Source organism: Hypanus sabinus, chromosome 28 (genome assembly GCF_030144855.1).
Source record: "Hypanus sabinus isolate sHypSab1 chromosome 28, sHypSab1.hap1, whole genome shotgun sequence".
Lineage (NCBI taxonomy): Eukaryota > Metazoa > Chordata > Chondrichthyes > Myliobatiformes > Dasyatidae > Hypanus > Hypanus sabinus.
This window is the reverse complement of record NC_082733.1, coordinates 11,126,003-11,144,294: the sequence shown is the minus strand read 5'-3', so window position 1 is coordinate 11,144,294 and position 18,292 is coordinate 11,126,003. Positions and strand designations below refer to the sequence as shown.

The 18,292-nt window shown below is 44.2% G+C and overlaps 1 protein-coding gene across 2 annotated transcripts in view; it reads left to right on the top strand.

Moving 5' to 3' along the window:
* adamts17 (ADAM metallopeptidase with thrombospondin type 1 motif, 17) overlaps positions 1 to 18,292 on the top strand; it is a 460,607-nt gene that overhangs the window by 233,611 nt on the left and 208,704 nt on the right. For both annotated transcript variants that reach the window (XM_059952603.1, XM_059952604.1), the window contains exons 9-10: positions 1,175 to 1,315; positions 10,553 to 10,703. In XM_059952603.1, coding sequence (XP_059808586.1) covers positions 1,175 to 1,315; positions 10,553 to 10,703 — 292 coding nt within the window. The remainder of the gene's footprint in view (positions 1 to 1,174; positions 1,316 to 10,552; positions 10,704 to 18,292) is intronic.

Sequence of the window (18,292 nt, the reverse complement as noted above, 5' to 3'; positions counted from 1 at the left end):
AAATTCCACAGGTTCACCACTCTCTGGCTAAAGAAATTGCTCCTCATCTCCATTCTAAAAGAATGCCACTGTATTTTGAGGCTGTGCCCTCTGGTCTTAGATACTCCCATCATAGGGAACATCCTTTCCACATCCACTGTATTAAGGCCTTTCAACATTTGATAGATTTAAATTAGGTCACCCCTAATTCATTTAAATTCCTGTGAATACAGGCCCAAGACTCTTCATATGACGAGCCATTCAATCCTGGAATAATTTTCGTGAACCTCATTTGAACCCTCTTGAGTTTCAGCAAATCCTTTCTAAGATAAGGTGCTCCTGTAGAACCATTTACACAGTGTAGTATGGATGAATCCATGTGTATCTTTCTCCCAAATCTATTCACGGGACACTAGAGTTGATTCAGGGTGTGGAGGAGCTCTCAATACACTGTGTATGAGGAACCTCACCAATCTCAGCAGGAACGCTGGGTTGGGTGTGGAGTGGAGGTGAAACATCCAACCCACGGAAACATGGAAATGGGAGTTAGGAGCTATTGATTTAAGTAAAGGAGCAGGGTGTTTGATCACAGCTGGAGCTCCACACCAGGGTGACAATCATGGATAAGGTTCCGTTCCTGCTGCAAATTGTAATTTGGACCAGATGTTTTGTAGATTTACTGGCCAGCATTAACAGCTGTAGTCCAGCAAAGCAGGCACTAATTACAGTGTTGATTTGTAATGGTGGATTGCAAGAAATCTAATGGGAGGTGATTATATGTGGGACACCTCTGTCACAGAAAACACCTGGAGAATTTGCTGTGAATTATGCTCACATACTTTATCTCACTCATTTCCCACTGTCTCATTCATTCATTCTCTCACTTTCTTCCTCCCTAACTCTTTCTGCTCTCTTCTCACTTACTCTTGTGTGCATGCACACTCTCTTCCATCTGTCTTGCTGACTGTCTCCCTGCTTCTCCTCAATTCACACATTCTCCCTACTCTTGCCCTCCTCATCTCCCTTTCTGCTCTGTATACTTCTCTCTATCCTTCTTCTCTACCCCTTCTTCCTCTCTCCCTCTACACCCTTCACCTTTCTCCACGTCTGATATTTTTTCTGTTCTTACCTCCGCTCTCATCGCTCTTCCATTGCCCTCCCCTCTGCCCCACTCATCTCTTGTTTGTTTTCACAGCCTGGGGATGAGCCACGATGATGATCATTCTTCTTGTGCTGAAAATTTCCACATTATGTCCGGCGAGTGGGTCAAAGGGAAGAACCCAAGTGATCTCTCCTGGTCTGCCTGTAGCCATGACGGCTTGGAGAATTTCCTAAGGTAGGACATGCACTTCTTTTAAATGGTAACATTTTTATTAGAGAATTATCTCCTGGAAGGCATCACTCAGTACAACTGCTCTGCATGTAGCTGGCGATCAGCTCAGCCTCAGGAGCTCCATAATCTCTCTGTGGTGAGACAGTTCTAATTACAGTGGCACTCAGCCAGCCAACTGCTTCTGAACTGTACTTGTAGAAGTAGGGTGTCAGGAGCTGAACCATTTAACACAGGATACCCTGCTTTGACCTGCACTTGTCACCATAGTATTTATGCAGCTGATTCAGTTGAATTTCCTGTCAGTGGTGACTCCCCGACGTAACCGGGGTTGGGGGTGGTAATAGGGACAAGCTCCCACTACCTAGTAAATACTCACTATGGTGCGCAACTCAAACAGTCTCTGACGGCCAAGCCCAGCTCCTGGCCTTCACATGTGACTTCACTACTGAGCTTAGCAGAACCATTTCTACTGACAGGGGAAGGGGCAAAGTCAGGCTCGTGGCACCTTAAAACCAGTTGCTTCGGGCAGATGGGTGTCATCAGCCGTGGTTGGTTACTCATCTAGGAAAAGGAAAACTCTGATTTCAAACCTCCATTGTCTTGCGGGAATACCCACTCATGGGGAAGGCTTTGGGAGTAAACCCCGAGGGAAAAATCTGGAGCTGGAGTCCCTAAGGCTGTCCTACGTTGAATTCAACACAGACCGGCAACCCCTGCGTCGCTTTATTCGGATGCATGGAGCAGGAGAGCTTGCTCTCTATAATCATACTGGCCTGGCTTGCATACTTAGACAGCTAGGACGCAACATCCATGGTCGACCCTGACTGACAGAGGCCTCAAGTAAGACAACCCCTGGATGCTAGCACTGGGGGATTCATTGATGGTAACTTTATTTCATGGCCTCTCTTTTATTGATTATTATCATTGTCTGGCTCTTCATTCACCCCAAGCTTGAGTGATGTTAGTTCTTACTGTATGTAGACATGGACTACACATACTTATAAACACAAGAGATTCTGCAGATGCTGGTAATCCAGAATAACACACACAAAATGCTGGAGGTCAGGCAGCATCTATGGAGGGGAATAAATAGTTGACGTTTTGGGCTAAGACCCTTCATTAGAACTGGAAAGGAAGTGGCGGGTGGGGTGGGGTGGGGTGGGGGAAAGACATCAGAATAAGACCCACTCCTTCTATCTTCTTCCCCCTTCTTTTCCAATCCTAATGAAGGTTCTTAGCCTGAAAAGTCTTGACTGCTTATTCCCCTCCATAGACCTTGGCTGACCTGCTGAGATTCTCCAGCATTTTGTGTATGTGGCTACATTTATTTGTAGAGTTGCAAATTGGATTGAACACTGTGCAATCATCATTGAATGTCCTCACTTCAGACTGTGTGATAGAAGGAAGATCTTTGATGAAGCAGTTGAAGTTGGATGGAACTCTTGCAGTGATATCCGAGTACTGAGATGATTGACCTGAAGCAACCACATCTATTTTTCTTCAAATAAGGTAGACTCTCATCACTGGAGTTATTCCCTTTTTCAGTTTTACCAGGACTCTTTAATGTCATAATTGGATAATTACCTCGATAACACAGGCAGCACTCTCACCTCATCAGTAGAATTTAGCTCCTGGGCCCATTAAGTCTGTGAAGAGCTCAGGAGGGGTGTGGTTCTGCTGAAGCTAAATGCTGGGGAGCAGGTTGGTGGTGAGCAAGTGCTGTTTGATGCCACTGTTAGTGATCACTTCTGTCACTTTGATGATTGATAATAGGCCTGTAATCAGGTAGATTGCCTTTTATCTGGGCAATTGTCCAGCTAGGATCTAAGCCAATGTGCAGGAAATGCTGAAAGAGGCTGTTTCTTGGAAAAAAATAAGAGGTGATGAACAAGGAATGAAGAAATGAAAAGGAAGGAAGAACTAAAGTTAATTGACAAAAAAACCTCCCTTTTTTCTCAGCAATATTTTTATTGTTTTTTAAATTAAATAAAGAAAGCATAGTACAAAGGAGGTTTGTGCAGTACATAACAAATGTACAATTCACATCTATGAAGGAGATGCATCCATAGTACAATCATGTTTTGGTTGCCTCTCTGCCCCGACCTACTACTCCCAGTTCTCATCTCCAAGCCATCACTGCATTAGCAAAAAGGGTTAAGCAGAACCTTTCCCCCCCACAGAGCTGCATTGGTATAGAGAAGGTGTAATTTCCTAACACAAACTGTTGTATGTTTACACGTCAGAGTTTGTAGAATTTTACTGGAGAATGCTGAAAGTCAGGGAGTTATGTGCAGAGGAAAGGAAGAAGGGATGAACCTTTAGTTTGGCTGGGAATTCTGAAAATATTCAAGAAAGAGCCCCACACCTTTTTGAAACTTTATGTCCGAATTGAGAGTTGAATAACGGATCTTCTCAAGGTATAGACTGGACATGATGTCCCTAAGCCACTGAGCATGGGTGGGTGGGGCAGTACCCTCCACCTTCGCAAGACGGCTCGCCTGGCCAAAAGAGAGGCAAAAGACAGTATGCGAAGTTTGGTCCGACATAGGTGCGCATCCCCTCTCCGGAGGTGCCGAAAAGAGCAATTAAAAGGGTTAGGTTCCAGATTGTAATTAAGTATTTGGGATAGAGTTTGGAAAACATCTTTCCGGTACTTTTCCAAGCTAGGGCATGTCCAATACATGTGAATAAGGGAAGCCTCGCCCCTTTTGTGTTTGTCGTAGCAGGGATTAACATCTGGGTAAATGCAAGATAATTTAGTTTTAGACATGTGGATCCTGTGTACGACCTTGAACTGTAACAGGCAGTGGCGGGCACATAAAGAGGTTGAGTTAACTAACTTGAGAACTGAATCCCGTACATCGTCCGACAGTGAAAAATTTAAATCTTGCCATTTTTTTAACCTCACCTCTGTAACTGCTGTAGAGGAGCATTACTTTAATAAACTCACAGTTCCGTGCACTGGAACACCCTCTTGGGGCTTAGCCTTCGATTTTTGGTTACATTTCATTGCCTTCTTAGTCAGTGCAGTAGCAGGATACAGATAATGTGGCAGGTAATCATCCGGTGGAAGCAACATGATGACCTGAGCTGTTAAATGCTCCCTGCTGCAGAGCACCTGGGATTTGTCACAAGTTTTGAACTGGCTTGATCTGTCTCTCACTTACAGCGACACAGGTCTTTGCTGCATGAGTGTTGCAGTGATGCAGCTCGTAGAGCTGCTGCCTCACCGCTCCATTGACCCAGGTTTAATCCTGGCCTCTGGAGCTGTCTGTGAAGATAGAGTCACAGAAAAGTGCAGCTCAAGAACAGGCCCTAGTCTATGCCGAAATCTTGCATGCTTCTTCCTGTGACTGCACGAGTTTCCTCTGGTTTCCTCCCACATCCCAAAGGTGTGCAGGTTGGTAGGATGCAGTGTATTGCGTTAGTGTGTAAGGCAGTGGTAGATTATTTGGGGGTGTGTGTGGATAATCAATGGGAATGAGGGGAGAATGGGTTACAGGGAAAATGGGATTGACCTGCATGTAGCTACAGACTTAATGGTCTAAAGTGGCCTTCTCCTATGTCATAAGCAAAATAGAAATATAGAAATATTCTATACAGCGTAACACTTATTCATATAACTGTATAACCCAAGGCTGAAACCCTTGTGATGGATGTGGTGTAATTAAGTGGTGATATAATGGATGTGTTTGAGATGACAGAGAGAAATGACTTCCTCTGGTGTGAGAGTCCAGATGAAGGGGGAACAATATTAAAATTCAAGTAAGGCCATGGAGGGTTGATGCCAGAAAACATTCCTTCATACAAGTGTAATGCAAATCTGGAATAGTCAAATTCCAAAAGTATGATTGTAAGACAAGGGTGTTAAGCGGTAAGGAACCAATTTAGAGAGATGGAATTTACCATGATTGAATTAAGTGAGGGAATAAAGTTGGGGGGTGAATTGATGACTGCTGTTTCTTGTTCTTAAGGGTTCACTGGAATTTGGGGGTCTGAGACATCTTGGTGTCCTCATAGAAAGTTAACGTCCTGGTTTAGCAAGTAATTATGAGAGCAAATGAAATGTTAGAATTTTTTTTGCAAATGGGTGGAGTACAAATGTAAGGATATTTTCCTGGAACAGCACAGGGCACTGGTGTTTCCCCTGTCAACCCCCATAGTAAGGTTTTGATTTCCTGAAAAGTGGAAGATTTGGTGTGGAGATTATGTAGAGAAAGTTGATTCCTGTGATATAGAGGTGTCTTATGAGGAAAGATTAAGCAGATAGTGCCTTTAGTTCCTGGAAATCAGTAGAGTAATCAGCAAGGGAGATGAGGCTGAGTACAGGGCTGCAGTGGGAAACTTTGTCACATGGTGCGAGCAGAATCATCTGCAGCTTAATGTGAAAAAGACTAAGGAGCTGGTGGCACTGGTGACCCTTGTTTCCATCCAAGGGGTCAGTGTGGACATGGTGGCGGATTATAACTACCTGAGGATACGAATGGACAATAAACTGGACTTGTCAAAGAACACTAAGGCTGTCTACAAGAATGGTCAGTGCCGTCTCTATTTCCTGAGGAGACTGAGGTCCTTTAACATTTGCCGGACGACGCTGAGGATGTTCTATGAGGCTGTGGTGGCCAGTGCTATTATGTTTGCTGGTTGTGTGCTGGAGCAGCAGGCTGAGGGTAGCAGACACCAACAGAATCAACAAACTCATTCATAAGGCCAGTGATGTTGTGGGGGTGGAACCGGACTCTCTGACGGTGGTGTCTGAAAAGAGAATGCTGTCCAAGTTGCATGCCATCTTGGACAATGACTCCCATCCACTCCATAATGTGCTGGTTAGGCACAGGAGTACATTCAGCCAGAGACTCATTCCACTGAGATGTAACACTGAGTGTCATAGGAAGTCATTCCTACCTGTGGCCATCAAACTTTACACCTCCTCCCTTGGAGTGTCAGACACCCTGAGCCAATAGGCTGGTCCTGGACTTATTTCCACTTGGCATGATTAACTTATTATTATTTAATTATTTACAGTTTTATATTGTTATATTTCTTCACTATTCTTGGTTGGTGCGGCTGTAACGAAACCCAATTTCCCTCGGGATCAATAAAGTATGTCTGTCTTGTCTGTCTGTCTGTCTGTCAAGAGATCTCATTGAAATATAAGAATCCTGAGGAGAATTGGCAGAGTAAGTGCTGTGAAGATAATACAGGGGCCCTGGAGTGGATGTGGTGAAATCAAAACAGGTGGGACAGAGGCAGAGAAGATGGCAGAATGAAATGGTCTCTTTACTGAAAGCGGAAGGAGGGGAATCCAGTCAACATAGTGGTAGGGAAGTCTGTGGGTTCTGTTGGATTTAGCTGCTAATCGATCTCCTAAGATGGAGATAGAAACCTAAAGAGTTAGAGACAAAAAATAAAACATTGGTGGAACTCAGTGGGGCAGGCAACATCTGTGAGAAATGGCCAGTGAATGCTGTGGGTCACGAACCTTCATCTGGACTGGTTTTGATCCAAATATTGTCTGCCTCGACTACCTATCAATGCACAAGAAAAAGAAATAAGGGCAGGTGGCGAGCAGTTTTCAAGCAAATATTATTCTACAGAGGCCACAAAGTGACAGGCATCAATGGAGACCAGTAAGAAATTGGAGCTGGGGCCCGGTCCAATTAGCCATGATGTTGATGACAGGAAGACTTTGTTGAGGGTTTGAACAGTCAGCACACCTTCCATTGGCAGAAAGCAATTCTCACACAGCAGTGGCAGCAGTTGAGTACTGTCCCTCACAAAATGCTGTTCATATTAATGTTTAAATTAAAACTGTAAGTAACTAATGTTTCAAATACAGTAGATTCCAGTTAATTAGCCAATCAGTTAATCAGGAAGCTACTTAATTGGGACAACTTTTAAACAGTAAAAACTAATCGAGGAAATAGCTGGGATTCCCTTAGTTTATTTGGGACACTATGCTGATGATTTGGGACAGGAAGTTGTTGCTGAACAGTTTCTAACTAGGGTCATTTGTGTGGTCATTGGACACTACACTGTGAGAGTGAGCAGTTGTCAGTTGCATGTGTTAGTGTTCAAAAAACAGTGCCTTTGTCACTAATAGTTGGTGAGAAATACGACCATTGAGAACTGTTCTGCTCACTACGGTTTTAAGCATACTGACTCGGAGCTGCCAGAAATGGTTGGGAGTGAAAATGAAACAAGTTCACTGCTTAAACAAGATAGCAACTACAAAGAACTTGAAGGTATCGACAATCATCTTGAATGTTACAATGAAAAATGAAGATTTGAAGGATGCAATTATTGAAAGGATTGTACAAACCCCATTTCCAGAAAAGTTGGGATATTTTCCAAAATGCAATAAAAACAAAAATCTGTGATATGTTAATTCACGTGAACCTTTATTTAACTGACAAAAGTACAAAGAAAAGATTTTCAATAGTTTTACTGACCAACTTAATTGTATTTTGTAAACATCCACAAGTTTAGAATTTGATGGCTGCAACACACTCAACAAAAGTTGGGACAGAATTAAAATAAGATTGAAAAGTGCACAGAATATTCAAATAACACCAATTTGGAAGACTCCACATTAAGCAGACTAATTGCTAGCAGGTGAGGTATCATAACTGGGTATAAAAGTAGCATCCATTAAAGGCTCAGTCTTTGCAAGCAAGGATGGGTCATGGCTCACCCCTTTGTGCCAAAATTCGTGAGAGAATTATTAGTCAGTTCAAAAGGAACATTTCCCAATGCAAGATTGCAGAGAATTTAGGTCTCTTCAGTATCTACAGTACATAATATTGTGAAAAGATTAAGAGAATTCAGAGACACCTCAGTGCGTAAAGGGCAAGGTGGGAAACCACTGTTGAATGCACGTGATCTTTGAGCCCTCAGGCGGCACTGCCTAAGAAACTGTCATGCTACTGTGACAATTATAGCCACCTGGGCTCGGGAGTACTTCAGAAAACCATTGTCACTTAACACAGTCTGTCGCTGTATCCAGAAATGCATCTTGAAACTGTATTACGCAAGCAGGAAGCCATACATCAACTCTATGCAGAAACGGCGGTGAGTTCTCTGGGCCCGAGCTCATCTCAGATGGACCGAAAGACTGTGGAACCGTGTGCTGAGATCAGATGAGTCCACATTTCAGCTAGTTTTCAGAAAAAACAGGCGTTGAGTTCTCCGTGCCAAAGATGAAAATGACCATCCTGATTGTTATCAGCGAAAGGTGCAAAAGCCAGCATCTGTGACAGTATGGGAGTGCATCAGTGCACACGGCATGGGTGAGTTGTATGTATGTGAAGGTACCATTGACTCTGAGGCGTATATTAGGATTTTAGAGAGACATATGTTGCCATCAAGGTGACGTCTCTTCCCGGGACGTCCATGCTTATTTCAGCAGGACAATGCCAGACCACATTCTGCACGGGCTACAACAGCGTGGCTTTTGATGCCAGTCCAGATCTATCTCCTATTGAAAATGTACGTTGCATCATGAAGAGGAGAATCAGACAACGGAGACCACAAACTGTTGAGCAGCTGAAGTCTTGTATCAAGCAAGAATGGACAAAATTTCCAATTGCAAATCTACTACAATTACTGTCCTCAGTTCCAAAACGATTAAAAAGTGTTATTAAAAGGAAAGGTGATGTAACACAATGGTAAACATGCCTCTGTCCCAACTTTTGTTGAGTGTGTTGCAGCCATCAAATTCTAAATTTGTGTATATTTACAAAATACAATCAAGTTGGTCAGTAAAACTATTGAAAATCTTTTCTTTGTTCTTTTGTCAGTTAAATAAAGGTTCACATGAATTAACATATCACAGATTTTTGTTTTTATTGCATTTTGGAAAATATCCCAACTTTTCTGGAAATGAGGTTTATATGAAGGCAGTCCATTATCTGCACTAGGTGTCTGCTGATTTTTTTCATTTACAATCAATCAAAAAGAACACAGTTGGGTTCTGTGGATGAATTCCTCTATCAGTAACTGTTAAGAAATAATACACAGTTTTATAGTACTGTAGCAGCATTGGTAGTGTTCTGATTTATTCTGTATTTCATTTAAATACATAAATTGTTACTCAGTTTATACTTTTACTATTTCCCTGAAACTTCAGCTAAGTGGGGCAGCTGCTTAATCGGGCCAAAATGTAGTGGTCCTGATGTGTCCCAATTAATCGGAATCCACTGTACAGGAAATTTTGCATTTAAGGCATTTAACATCTATGTTTGTACATGATCAGGGAACTGATTGTGAACTTCAGGAAGTGGAAGTCAGGATAAAACACACCAGTCCTCGTTGAGGGAGCAGCTTCAAGTTCCTGGTCATTAACATCTCAGAGGGTCTGTCCTGGGCAAAACACATTGATGCAGTCATGAAGAAGGCACACCTGTGGTAATGGAAATGTCACCATGAATCTTATAAAATTCAACAGATGTATATGGAGAGGATTCTGACTGGTATGAAGGCTCCATGCATGGGATTGGAAGAGGCTACAAAGGGTTTTAAACAATTTCATCATGAACAGAACCCCCTCCACCAGCAAGAACATCTTGAAGAAGGCAACACCCATCATTAAGGACCCTCACATGTATCTTCTCAAAACAACCATCAGAGAGGTGGTACAGAAGCTTGATAAACAACAGTCAATGTCTCAGTAACAGCATTTTCCCTCATCTATCAGCTATCTGAACCAACAATGAATGTTATTTCATTATTTCTTACTTGCACTATTTATTTTTGTAATTTATAGATTTTTATCTCTTCGCACTGTAATGTTGCTGCAAAGCAACAAGATTTCAAACCATATCCCAGTGATTATAAGTCTTATTATGGTGAGAGGAGGAAAGCTTGAAAGAGGTGAGCATGCTAAGTTTATTATGCAGAAAGTGTGAGATACCTGGAACAGACTTCCAGGGATATTGGTGGAAGCAGGTATGCTAGAGGTGTTTCAGAGGCTTTTTAATAGTCTAATGAATAAGCAGGGAATGGAGGGGTATAGAATATGAGCTGGCAGAAGAGATTTAGTTTAATTTGGTGCTGATGTTGTGGGCTGTTCAGTTCTGTATTCTATATAACTGATGGACAGGAGAGCTCACATTCAAGGAAGCTCAAATCAATGAGGCTTGAAGGCTTTATAGTGCCTTTATTTAGAACTGTTAGCATTGTTCAGCTTGTTTTGCAAAGCTCAATGTATTTTTAAACTTTTATGTGTGTTATCTTTAACAGGTCAAAGGCTAGTTCTTGCCTCTTGGAGACTGACCCAAGAAGTCATCATGCAACAAGACTGCCGCCAAAATTGCCAGGCATGCATTACAGCGCTGATGAACAGTGTCAGATTCTCTTTGGAATCAATGCAACTTTCTGTAAAGAAATGGAGGTAATTTTACAGGACACTTTATAAAATGTCTGTGGATTATACTCAATGGGATTTTTGTGATGTGAGAGTGAACACAGTTAAAAAGATGCATCTCATACCCACTGGCAAACGTTCACATATTCAATGAATTTTAACTTGCCCAAATTTCTGCAAGCAGATAACTGGTGTTCTGAATGAGCCAGCAGGTTCAATGGATTTCTGCTGTATTACGGTGGATGGAGCATGTGTTGCCCAGTTATCTTTTAGTGTTGGGATGAGCAAGGAAACTGCTGAGAGAACACAAAGCAGTGAGTAATATCTTCAGTTATGAGCTGTGAGAAGTCTAAGTCTGTTTTCCTCACCCACCCTCTTGCCCACTCTCTCTCCTACTCTCCTTCTCGTCTAGTCTCTCACATGCCATTTTGGTCTTCTCCAGTCACCATTTCAAAGAATGATTTGAAAAGAACTATAAAGCATTTTGAGAAGTCTCAACCTTGATGCTGAAAAGCATAAGAAGTTTTGACAATGGGTTGAAGTGACCCTGGCAATCCACCAGCTCCTGAAAGAATGTGTGAGTGAACAACCCATTCCACACAGATAGAACTGAAGGGTAAATACTTTCAATACTATGGTGCCTAACACATCTCTCCCAATCTGCCCCAAAGCATTGCACAATCAATAAGAGTATTCCTGCTGTGTAACCACTGTTTTAAGGTAGGAAGCACAGCAATTGCGTTACACACAATGAACAGTTATCTAAATCCTGAAGCAGTTCTTTTTAGAAACCTGCTCCTTAAAGCTATTGCTGCTCAGTTTACCACATGCAAGGAAAACTGTCAGTTTTCCTGTAGCCATGGGATGTAGTTTTAAGCAGTACAAGGAACATCCCTTATCTCACACACCCCAACACAATCTATTGCTCAGTAGAGAACACTCCATCACCATCCTCACAACAAGCTGAACATCATCCTCCAAAAACTACCAAACCCACACACTAAACAAAAGGTTCTGCAGGTGCTGGAAATCCAGAGTAACACACACAAAATGCTGGAGAAACTTAGCAGGTCAGGCAGCTTCTATGGAAATGAATGAACAGTCAATATTTCAGGCCAAGACCCTTCTTCATATCTGGGAAAGAAAGGGGAAGATGCCAGAATAAAAAGGTGGGGTGAGGAGAGGAAAGGTCATAGGTGAATCCAGGTAGATGGGAAATGTAAAGGGCTAGAGAAGAACACTGCTCCTCCCACAGAGACAGCTCTGCCTTTCACATTGTATGTTAAAGTTCCTTCTCTGCCTCCTTTTCTTTCCCCACAAGCTAACTGCTGCATTCATCAATTCACTCTTCCCCTCCTCTTCCAGCTTTTCCTGACTCTAACTTTCCTTTCCTTTTCCCTGCAACTTTTCTTCTTATGTTCTTGGTCTATCCCTTCTTTCTCCTGTTCCCTGTTTGTTAATCCTCTCCTCCCTGTCTCATTCCCTTTCTTCTTTTCTCCAGTCACCCAACCTATTCTCCTTCTCGCCTTTCTCCCTCTCCTCATATTTTCCTGTCACTACCTCTCCTGATATTACTCCCTCCTCACCTTCTCCTTCTACCTGACTCCTTTCTCATGCTGGTTCAATTTTTCCCTTTCCCATATTTTGACTCCTCCAAGTGGACATTGGTCAATCCCTTCCTCCCCTTCTTGCCCTCTGTTGCCTGAGGTCCAGGCTCCTGTGGTGGGCCAAAGGTATCAGAAGAGAGCTTGAAGGACATGAGATTATAAGCTGAGCCAGTTCACTGTTTGACAGGATCCCATTTTTCACCCTAACCTACAGGAGTGAAAGAGGCTTTGCCGGGGCTCTTCATTTTAATGCTGGCGTTGCGGATGTCAGTCAATAAATGAAAACCACAACTGTAACATTACTCGACAGCAAACACCGCCTAAGCCACTGCACTCTGAGCAAACTGAAGCTTGAAAACACATGTGCCGCAGTGGCAGCAGGAGAGACTTATGAAATAAGGGCTTTGTTCTTGCCTGAATTTCTTGAAGTCTTGACCTCGCCCTTGTTGAGCATTTTCTGTGAACATCTGGAGCTGATTAAAGTACATGAACAGAACAATAAGAACCAGATGGATAGCAAGACCCACGATCCAAACCTGCCCTTTACCGTACTCTGCTGGTGAAACGCGAACTGCACATCTTGCCTACTGTGGGACTGTGGGGGTGCACTGGGGTGGTGTTTGCTCCTAGATGAGGGTTTGGGCATGTGTTTAGATATGGGGGGGGGAGGAGGAGGCTTTCCATATGGGCCTAGGGCATAGTTGATGTGATTCCAGGAAGGCCTGTGTGTCCAGGAGAGGCACACTTTCCAGAGAATGTAATTACTGCCAAAAATCCAACCCCTCCAACCTCTCAGTAAATTTAGTGTTCTCACCTGAGGCCAGAATCCTTTCTGTACTGCAGTGATCAAGATAGAATGAAACTCTAAAGGGGTTACTTTATGATATCAGTTCAATATTAACTCTTTCCTGGATCTCCACAACTTGCTAACATATTCAGAGATCCGCTGCACCAGCTTTGTTTTCCAAATCAGGATTCCCAGATGTCTTTCATTTTACACAGACTGCACTTTCTTTCCATTTAAGTAAAGTCGCTACTGGATTTTGTTTTGTCTCCACATGAAGCACCTTGCGTTTCTCTCCACTGAATTGCAGCTACCCCCTCCTCTATCTGACCCAAACCAAAAACAATTTGTTTCTCTCTAATGCCCGTAATGCCGTTGCATTTAGGGCAGCAATGAAGATCCTCCATTCCCTTCATCGTGTTAGTAGCTTGGTTTTCACTGCTGTCAGACATACAAGTTGTGGGTGGAGATTCATGAATACCATCACACTTAGATGTAAAAAGATTCTTCATTGCTGTTTCCTTAACAGTTTTGTTTTGCCAGTCAAGGTTGTTCGCCCAGAGCTGAACGCCTGAACCTGGAGGACCAGTGGACCACTCTCAGTCTGGCCTCTACCCCTTGACCTTTTTGGCATTGGTGACCATACGAAGAGCCAAAGCATAAAGCCCTGACCCCAGCCAACATAGCTCTCCAGGTCATTGAGGCGCACAAGCCTCCAAAACATAACAAGGCTGTGGTCATTTTGGAGGTGACAGTCTGTTTGGTTAGTGTCAAATACAAACAGTCATTGTGTCAGTTCTTAGAAACCTATTGTTACTTCCAATAACTCTGGGTTTCTTTATTTCTATGAACAGTTTTCCCCAGAGGAATTATGAATATTTTCCAGATTTTTTTCCCTGTGATCTTTGTGAGCACTTTCAGTCCATCCTCAGTAAATCTAGTAACTTGGATTGGCCAAACCTTCCTATCCATGCATGCCAAGAATTTATTGTCTACCTCTGTGACTGTCCCATTTACTTGTTCTATCATCCCAAGTTTGTACTTACATGGGTGACAAACTCACAGGTCTGTAGTTACCTTTGTGCCTCAGGCACCTCTTTGGTATTCAGAAATTTTCTGAAGATTTATGGCTGAGTTCTTGCAGTTTTCTCCCTTGCTTTCTTGAGGATGCTTGGATGTATCTTATTCGGCCCCTGAGACAAATTTACCTTAAGTTTACGTAGCTGTTTGGTAGACGTGCCATGAATAATGAGAACAGTGCTGTAGATTCCTTGCAATACTCTGCAGTTAACTCTCCAAAGCAAATAATCACTTGCCTTCTCCTCAGCAACAAAAAAATGAGACAAAAATTGGAGCTTTGAAACATTGATTTATGTTCCCATTGGCACACCTTCTCCTGCATTCTCACATCTAGCTGAAATACTTGACCATCCTTCAGTCTGTCCTTCACCTATTTCAGCTTAGTTGCAGGACCTTCATGGTGTAAATCTTCCAGAAACCTCTGAAAATTGGGCAGGTGCCTGAGGGAGCACTTACTGAAAATGCTTTATAGCTCTAGTGGTCACTGATTGGGGTTTGATTCCTGCCGCTGCCGCTGTTTGTATGTTTACCCCATGACTGTGTGGGTTTGCTCTGGATGTTTATGTTTCCTCTCACATTCCAAAGTATTACGGTTGGAGTTAGTGAGTAGTGGGCGTGCTGTGTTGGTGCTGGAAGACTTGCAACGCTTGCAGGCTGCCCCCAGCATAATCCTTTCTGGTTTGATGCAAACAATATATTTCACTGTATGGCCAATGTTTTGATGACAGATAATCCCCAGTCTCTAGTCTGTACGGACTCCACCCAGCTTCAGTGCCCTACTTGATAAGACTTCCACACAATGGATGGTTGTGTGTCCTGGAAGATGAGTGAACTCTGGTTCAGTGCTATTATACCAGAAGGGTCATGGGAGCAGACTACACCAAAATATTGACAGGAGGTACAGTGATAAAGAAGAAAATATTTATTCTCCATCTCTTCTCTTGCACTTGGCACAGGTGTATCTTGCTCCGTAGTTTTTTTGCTCAGTGTGGGATCATGCATGTGAAGTGCAGGAAGAGGAGTCTCGTTCAGAGGATTGGAGATTTCTGTGTGGAGAGTCCTTTCAAATATTTGACAGTCATCTCAGGGAACTTATCATAAGCTTATAACCAAACTTAATACACATAAGTACTGAGTGTGTTCAGAACATTTTGGTCTGATATGATCAAGACTGTTTGTTTCACTATTCAGATTGTTTTCAGGTATTCAGCTGTTTATCGCTTGCTGCACATCACCGAGATATTCAAACAGGCTCTTTCCGGACTGAATGACCTTTGTGTAATTTTGCATCAGTGATGTGCACAATGATGTCATTCCCTACACAGTACTCTTATAGCTGCTCTGGGGCAACGTTCTGGGTAAATCCCTCACTTCAGCATTGACCAGTCTCCTCTCACACTGTTTCCTCCAATTACTCCCCATTCCATTCCCTCATTGCACGCGTACGTACGAACACACGCGCAAACTCCTTCCTTTCCTCCCTCCTTCCCTCCTGGTATCGTAGCAATATGCACAAAATGCTGGAGGAACTCAGCAGGCCAGGCAGAATCTATGTTTAAAAAAAAAAGTACAGTTGACATTTTGGGCCAAGACCCTTCAGCAGGACCCTTTTCTCTTGGTCACTCTGAGGCTCAGACTCCAACCCCCAAGTTCCCAGCACTTCAAATCTGATCTCCTGAAACCCCGTCATCACGGCAGAGGTCAGCAACTTCTCACTACAAATGTTGTGCACTGCAAGCTAGACTCTGAGTCAGTCCTTGGCACCTCCCTACTTACAGCACTATGAACTTCCAGGTCTAAATATGTTTGGAGAGCAGTGAATTCCTTAACACACCACTTGCTGTCAACGGGTGATGTTTTAACATAAAACCCCATGGAATGTTTGTCCCTAACAGTCTAGGTTGTTTTAGAGGTGATACAATTAACTGTAAATTAGATTACAGGCTTATTTACATTTTGCTTTAGGACAAGGACACACTCTATGTTGGTGTTGGCAACAGAAAAACCTCCATGTGCTTTAAATTTGAACTAAAGATTGAAAGTGTTGCACACACTCTGCAGTTCAGGCAGTGACTGTGGAGTGAAACAGAGAATGTTTTGGCCAATGGTCTTTCATAAAACTGTGAAAATAAGGAAACATGATTATCTTAAGTTGCTAAGAAGGTCAGGATGGAAGGGAAAGCAAAGGGAATATCTGTGATAGGGAGCAGATGGATTATAGGATTCCCTAGGTAACAAATAGATTCTGTTTTACAGATGTCCTTAAGTTAATTCTAATTGCAAATTGGAAAATGCACAGAAAAAAGAATCACTCAAATTGGTAACAGTATTGTAATGAGTGGTGTCAAAAGCACGTAACACTGAAAAGAAAGGACAATTGCTAAAAGTGGCGACCCACTTTCTGCGCAGGCGAACCGGCTTACAAATAGCCAGCGCGCGGGGGGAGACTTTGGTAATGCACCTCTGATGTCATTTCTGCCCGGAGAGAATGGGCGCTTGGGATTAAATGCCAACGCCGCCAAGTTTGAATAAACTAGTCTTGAAATGACTTACCGATTGCGTGTCGTTATTTCAGCACTGTGTGTAGCACATCGCTACATTGGTGACCCCAACGGTCCAAACGGGATTTGGATCAAAGATGACCGACTCTTCATCTGTTCACGCAGTTTCGCTAAAACTGCCGACTTTCTGGACGCTGTGACCACGCGTGTGGTTTAGCCAAGCAGAAGTCCAGTTCCAGATTCGGCAGATATCCTCTGATTCCATGCGTTACTACCACGTGGTGAGTGCCCTTGACCAGGAGATGGCCGCCCAGGTTGTGGATTTCATACAGTCGCCCCCGGAAGAAGGTAAATATGAAGCATTCAAGGCGCTGCTCATTGGGACCTTTGGCCTCTCACGGTGTGAGCGGGGTGCCCGCCTGCTACACCTGGATGGTTTGGGAGACAGGCTGCTGTCAGCATTGATGAACGAGATGCTGGCCCTGGCTGACGGACACAAGCCCTGCCTCATGTTCGAGCAAGCATTCCTAGAACAACTGCCCGGGGACATACATCTGCTGCTGGTCGACACAGATTTCAGCGACCCCCAGAAGGTGGCGTCCCGGGCAGACGTGCTGTGGAAAGCCAAGAGGGAGAGCGTGGCGTTCGTCGGTCAGATTACCAGGCCATGCGCTCAACAGCGGACCAGACCAGGCCCAGCAGGGGGGTGCACACAACACTGAGACAGGAGTGAGAAGGCTAGCGAACAGTGATGTTTCTACCACCAGTGGTGGGGCACAAAAGCCCGCCATTGTCGCCTGGCCTGCAAGGGCCAGCTGCCGCTAATGACTATGGCGGCTGGCCACCAGGACAGCCACTTATACGTCTGGGACAAACAGTCGGGACGCCGCTTCTTGGTCGACACTGGAGCGGAAATCAGTGTCTTGCCCCTGACGGGGTACGGCACCCGCAACAGGAAGCCAGGACCCACCCTGAGGGCTGCAAACGGCAGCACTATAGGGACCTACGGCACCCGCACAATGCAGCTGCAGTTTGGCGCCAGCTGGTTACGTGGGACTTCACACTGGCCGCCGAGGCCCAACCACTCCGGGGGTGGACTTCTTGCGAGCTCACAGCCTGCTGGTCGATTTGCAAGGGAAAAGACTGGTACATGCTGACACTTTCCAGACCTTCTCCCTGGGTGAAGCCAAGTTGCCGGCCCCACACCTGGACTCCATCACGTTGTCGGACAACGAATTCACCGGAATCCTGCCGGACTTTCCATCGATTCTGGCACCACAGTTCACGGCAGCCATGCCCAGACACGGGGTACAGCACCACATACTGACCCAGGGACCACCCCTTCACGCCCGTGCACGAAGGCTCCCCCCGGAAAAGCTCCGCCTGGTGAAGGAGGAGTTCAAGAGGATGGAGGAATTGGAGATCGTACGGAGGTCCGACAGCCCATGGGCCTCCCCTTGCACATGGTGCCCAAAGCAGCCGGGGGGTTGGAGACCATGCGGCGACTACTGCAGACTGAACGAGGCTACAACTCCAGAACGCTACCCCATGCTGCACATACAGGACTTTGCAGCAAACCTGCACGGGGCAAGAATATTTTCCAAAGTAGACCTCATCCGGGGATACCATCAAATCCCGGTGCAT